The sequence below is a fragment of the Lipotes vexillifer genome, unplaced genomic scaffold (genome assembly GCF_000442215.2).
Source record: "Lipotes vexillifer unplaced genomic scaffold, Lipotes_vexillifer_v1.1 scaffold1129, whole genome shotgun sequence".
NCBI lineage: Eukaryota > Metazoa > Chordata > Mammalia > Artiodactyla > Lipotidae > Lipotes > Lipotes vexillifer.
Window position 1 is genome coordinate 2,526,663 of NW_006789022.1, and position 5,673 is coordinate 2,532,335.

A 5,673-nucleotide genomic window follows, 5' to 3' on the forward strand; every position below is an offset into this window, starting at 1 on the left:
AGCCCCGGCCCCCAGGCCCCGCCCCCCGGGCCCTCCCTTCCACCCCAGGGCCAGATGTTCAGCTGGCGGAGGCATCGGCTGGGGGAGGGGTGCTGAGGCCGCAGCCGGCACTACTTCCCTGCCAGCAGCTTCATTGTGTGCGCGAGGAGCGAGCGGCGGCGGAGAGCGGGCGAGCGAGCAGCAGCCCGAGCGCGCCGTGGAGAGCGAGCGCGCCGGGGAGGGTGCGAGGCGGCGCCCGCGGCTGCGCTCCCCCGCCTCCCGGCAACTCTGCCCCAGCACCGCGCGCCGTGCGCGCCGTCCCGCCGCCGCCGCCAGCGCCGGGGCCCCGCCGGCTGCCGTCGCAGGCAGGGGTCTGGTCCGGGCAGGGGTCCCCTCCCGGGGACTGGGGCATCCTGGTGCAGCCGAGAGGCGCGGAGCCCGCCGGGGGCGGCAGTCGCGCCGCAGCGCCCGCTCGCTGAACTGCGTGGGCAGGCGGGCATTGGGGCTCCAGGGCGCTCCGAGGGCAGAGTGCCCAGACTTCTCCGGGGAGCCCCAATTCCGTGGAGCGTCCAGAGCGAGCGCACCCCGGCCCCACCGGACCTTGCGCTCATCCCCCGCGTACCCCACTTCTACACAAACTTTTCTGACACCCTCACCCGGGGGGGTCGCGGAGAGCGCTGGGCTGCCCGCTGGGCTCCTGCCCCGCCGGACCCTAGCCACGCTTGACCTCCTGCCTCTCGTAGCCTCAGTGGCGACCTCTCCAGGCCGGGCCGGGCACGGCACCCCGGGCGAGCGCGGCAACGACCGCTGCACTCCGAAGGCTCCCGCGCCCCCCGGGGCAGCTGGGCGGGGTAATGCCCTCGGTGATGGAGAAGCCGAGCGCGGGCTCCGGGATCCTGTCCCGCAGCCGGGCCAAGACGGCGCCCAACGGCGGACAACCCCACTCGGAGGATGACAGCAGCGAGGAGGAGCACTCGCACGGTGAGCCCGGAGGCCTAGGGTTAAAGGCGCACCGGCCCGGGGGGGCGCGGAGCAGGGCGTGGGGGAGAGTTGCCGACCACGGGGGTATTATACGGATGGTTCCTGCCTTGCCTGGATTGGAGCCTGTGCCTTCCTTCTCCTCCAAGCCGGCACAGGGAATCTGGAGGCTGGGCCCCTAGCTGCCGAGGAGGCGGTCCTGCCTGCCCCCTCCCTAACCTCAGTCCCCGAGGGACTCAGGCGTCCCTCCCTTTCACAGCTTGGGCTCCTCGTACCCTGCCACCTTGCAGGGGACTGAGGTCTGACTGGGGCAGGAGCTGGAAAGACACCTCCACGCCGAGCTGTGGGGCTCCTGTGGTGGGGAGGAGCCTTGGATTCTCTGCAGGAGGGCTGTGGTCCAGGTCTAGGGGCAGCCCTCCAACCCCCCCCAACCCCCCCCCCCCGGCCCAGCCCCTAGCAACCACCAATCTATGTTCTGTCTCTGTGGATTTGTCTATTGTGGATATTTCATATAAATGGAATCATATAATATGTGGCATTTTGTGTCTGGCTTTTTTCACTGAGCATAATGTCTTCAAGGTTTACTCTTGTTGTCCCCCCCCCCCCCGTCAGAACAAAGGGCTCTGCTGGGCCTGGGCTTGAAAACTGGCCCCTGTCCTCTCCCCCACCCCCCATGGCTATGGCTAGGCAGGTCTCTCCCTTTTCCAGTTCCTTCTGTGACTGAGGGTAACTGAGGGGAAGATCAGGGAAAAGTGAGCCTCCTGGAAGATGGGGGCCCCGGGTGGTCAGGAAGAACTCCAGGCCAGCCACCTCCCCTGCCACATCCTCCCGTCCTCCCTCCCTCCCTGGAGTCCTGACTGCCTCCCCCCACCCCCCACCGGCTCCACAGACAGCATGATCCGCGTTGGAACCAATTACCAGGCCGTAATTCCGGAGTGCAAGCCTGGTGAGTGGCAGGACAGGCTGTGAAGGGAGGGGACTGGAGGGCCCATGGCTTGGCCCTGAGCCCCACCTGGGGGAACCCTTGGCTGGCGCCCACTGTAAGGACAGGCGGGGGTGGGTGGCCGGCCCTGTGTCATGGTTAGTTTTCCTGCTCTGCCTTCCTGTCTGGGTCTCTGTCCCTCCTTCCCCTCTGGGCCTCACCTCGCGGGCCCCACTCCTCCGCTGCCCTCTGGCCGTGGGTCCAGGCCAGCGCCACCAGGCTGATGATGTCTTCCCTCCTCTGCTCCGTTGCCTTTCAGAGAGCCCCGCGCGCTACAGTAACAAGGAGCTGAAGGGGATGTTGGTGTGGTCACCCAACCACTGTGTGTCAGATGCCAAGCGTGAGTGGGGTGGGACCCTGGGCTCATGCATACCCTTGGGAGCTGGGGCCTGGGGTTCATGCCAGCTGGCAGCCAGCTCTTCTCAGAAGTGGGCTGGAGGCTGAGGTATGTGGGTTCAGCCCCTGCCCTGGGGCTCAGGCTCAGGGGCCTAGCCCCTGGGGGCATACCCCTTTCCGGGCAGGCCTGGCTTAGGGGTTGTAACCCCTCCTCCAAGACCCGGCTCCTCCCGCCCCTGCAGTTGACAAGTACATTGCGATGGCCAAGGAGAAGCATGGTTACAACATTGAGCAGGTGAGCCTCGGCCCCGCAGGGATCTGGGGTGGAGACCGGACAGTGCTGCGGGCAGCTGAGCCTGAGTGGTCCGCTCTCTTGGGCCAGGCGCTGGGCATGCTCCTGTGGCATAAGCACGACGTAGAGAAGTCGCTGGCTGACCTGGCCAACTTCACCCCGTTCCCGGACGAGTGGACAGTAGAGGACAAGGTGCTGTTTGAACAGGCCTTTGGCTTCCACGGCAAATGTTTCCAGCGGATCCAGCAGATGGTAAAGCCCTCCACCCCCGCCAGTGCTCCTTGGCCCCTTCTTTCTGTCAAGCCTGCCCGAGGCCCAGAGTCTTAGGTGGGCCCCAGCCTGTGGCGTTGCCCCTCCAGCTGCCTGACAAGCTGATTCCCAGCCTGGTGAAATATTACTACTCTTGGAAGAAGACCCGCAGCCGGACCAGTGTGATGGACAGACAGGCTCGGCGGCTGGGGGGCCGGAAGGACAAAGAAGACAGGTGGGGGGCCCGGGGGGGCTCTGGGTGGGGGTAAACTGAGCTCCTGGGGGCCCTGGCCCCTGCCTTACCCGGCCTTGGCCCCCGTGTAAGCAGTGATGAGCTTGAAGAGGGACGAGGAGCCGTGAGTGAGGGGGAGCCGGACGCTGGAGACCCCACGAGAGAGGTGAGGTCCCAGAGCTCCTCTGGCCCTGCCTGCCTGCCCGCCCGCCCTCTCCTTGGGCTCCGCACCACCCACCTCCTCTCTTTTCCCTGGCAGCCTCTGCCCTCTCGGCCCCTGAATGCCCGCCCAGGTCCGGGAAAGAAGGAGGCCCAGGGGTCTCAGTACCGCCACCATCCGCTGCGAACTCGGCGGCGCCCTCCCAAGGGCATGTACCTGAGCCCTGAGGGCCTCACTGCCGTGTCAGGGAGCCCGGACCTTGCCAACCTCACACTTCGAGGCCTCGACTCCCAGCTCATCTCCCTCAAGCGCCAGGTGGGGGGCCCGAGGAAAGAAGGGGCCAGGCAAAGGGGACAGTCGGCAGCTGGGAACTATGACTGGGGGCAGCTGGAGACGTAAGGGAGGTCGTGTGGATTGCCAAGCCTGCCTCTGCCCCATCCTCTGGGCTTCTGGGTAACTTAGCGTTCTTTGCTGGACATTAAAAAGACAAACCAACCAACCTGGTCTTTGAAAAGGGGCAAACCCCAGTGTCTCCCCTACTGAATGGTTGTGAGGGAGAGATGAGGTAGATGGTGGGTAGCAAAGAGCTTTGCTGGGCAGTAGGGCCCTGGTGAGGGTTGGTGTTGATGGCCTCCCTGGCTTGGAACTTGATGTCCCTTCCTTGCCTTGCCTTCCCAGGTGCAAAGCATGAAGCAGACCAACAGCAGCCTCCGCCAAGCCCTGGAGGGGGGCATCGATCCACTCCGCCCCCCTGAGGTGAGGCTGCTCTTCAAGTCTGGGTGAAGGAGGGGGTCCTTTCTGGTGGCACAGCAGAAAGGGGAGTTTTCCTTGGGTAGCAGGGTCTCTGTTCCCACATTTCTGAGTCTCAAGGATATATACTCCTTGCTCCCCAGGCCAACACCAAGTTCAACTCCCGCTGGACCACGGATGAGCAGCTTTTGGCAGTACAAGGTGGGTGAGACTCGCGAGAATAGAGGGCCCCAGGAGGCTCTCCCCCGTGGGCTGGAGCTCCAAGGAGCTGGGGCAGAGGGGAAGGATCAGGGAAGTAACTAGTTCTAAGGGGGTATTCACACCTGCTGCCCTTTTGACCCTTGCAGCCATCCGTAGGTATGGCAAAGACTTTGGGGCTATTGCAGAGGTGATTGGGAACAAGACTCTGACCCAGGTGAAGACCTTCTTTGTGAGCTACCGGCGCCGCTTCAATCTGGAGGAGGTGCTGCAGGAATGGGAGGCCGAGCAGGATGGGGCCCCTGGAGCCCCCCCGGTCCCCATGGAGGAGGCTAGGAGAGGGGCTCCCTTGCCACCCCCAGCCCTGGAGGAAGATGATGAGGTGAGAAGGGGGGAGAGAGCGAAACGCTTCAGAGAACAGAGGAGAGGAACTGCCTCCGTCCTTAGACTGGGCCGAGGGTGTGCTTGAGCCTGGTTTCTCACTCTTCTCTCGCCCCTCTCAGGTCCAGATTACATCTGTGTCGACATCAGGACCCCGATCGGGGCCCCCTGCGCCGCCCCCTCCTCCACCTCCCACCTCGCTGTCCCAGCCGCCGCCACTGCTGAGGCCACCTTTGCCCACGGCTCCCACCCTGCTCCGCCAGCCACCCCCACTCCAGCAGGGCCGCTTCCTCCAGCCCCGGCTGGCCCCCAACCAGCCCCCACCACCTCTCATCCGCCCTGCCCTGGCTGCCTCCCGCCACGGTGCCCGCCCCGGCCCTCAGCCCGCACCCCCTCTGGCTGGAGCCCCCCTGGAGCCTCCAGCACCCTCGCTCTGAGCCCCGAGGCCCTCCGCCAACCGGAGGCTCCAGAACCCCTTTGCCGGACGTCCTCGGGGACCTCCAGCTTCACTGAGGACAGAAGAGACTAGAGCTCTCGCCAGGTCTTTCGAAGACCCAGCGCTGCCGACGGGGGTGGGGGTGGGGGTGGGGGGGCGCACAGCCTGGACCCCCGCGGGTTCTGCACGTCTTTCTGGCAGCCAGCCTGTCTCCACCCCCACCCCAGCCAGGGTCTGGGGCCTTCTGAGCTGGCCCGAGGGTACTTTTCCTGGCTGGGACTGGAATGGCTGCCTCCTAGTCTGCCAGGGCGTGGCCTAGGGGTCCTGCCCTTCGTGTGTAGGGGGTAGTGACCATAGCCTGCGGGGGGCGGAGAGGACAGTTTAGTGTGTTGGCTGTTCTTCCTCTTCCCCTTCTTTTAGCAATAAGTCTGGGGTGAGGTGGGGAGGGAGCTGGAGGGGGGAAGTGGGCAGAGGTTCCTTGGGGCCTGACAGCATCAGAGGCTGAAGAGGCAGCTCTCCGGTCTTCAGGGGGTCTTCAGGGGGCCGGGTGGAAAGTGCTGAGGAGCCCTGAGGGTGCCCACTGTGCCCACCGCCCAAAAGCTTAGAGAAAGGAGGGTTGGGAACATATGCAGACATGGGTTTATTTTTCAATGTTTTTTAAAAATAAATAAAACCTTCAAGCTCACTGAATCCTCTTTCC

General features: G+C 64.8%; 1 protein-coding gene across 1 annotated transcript; it reads left to right on the top strand.

The window, feature by feature from the left end:
• The first annotated feature begins 833 nt into the window (after positions 1-833).
• RCOR2 (REST corepressor 2) lies at positions 834-5,662 on the top strand. Its single transcript, XM_007462091.1, has 12 exons — positions 834-960; positions 1,847-1,903; positions 2,199-2,279; positions 2,518-2,570; positions 2,658-2,819; positions 2,927-3,051; positions 3,145-3,214; positions 3,308-3,523; positions 3,887-3,964; positions 4,102-4,159; positions 4,306-4,538; positions 4,660-5,662. The coding sequence occupies exons 1-12, from the start codon at positions 834-836 to the stop codon at positions 4,972-4,974; spliced, it is 1,575 nt and encodes a 524-aa protein (XP_007462153.1). The 3' UTR covers positions 4,975-5,662.
• The last annotated feature ends 11 nt before the right edge of the window (positions 5,663-5,673 follow it).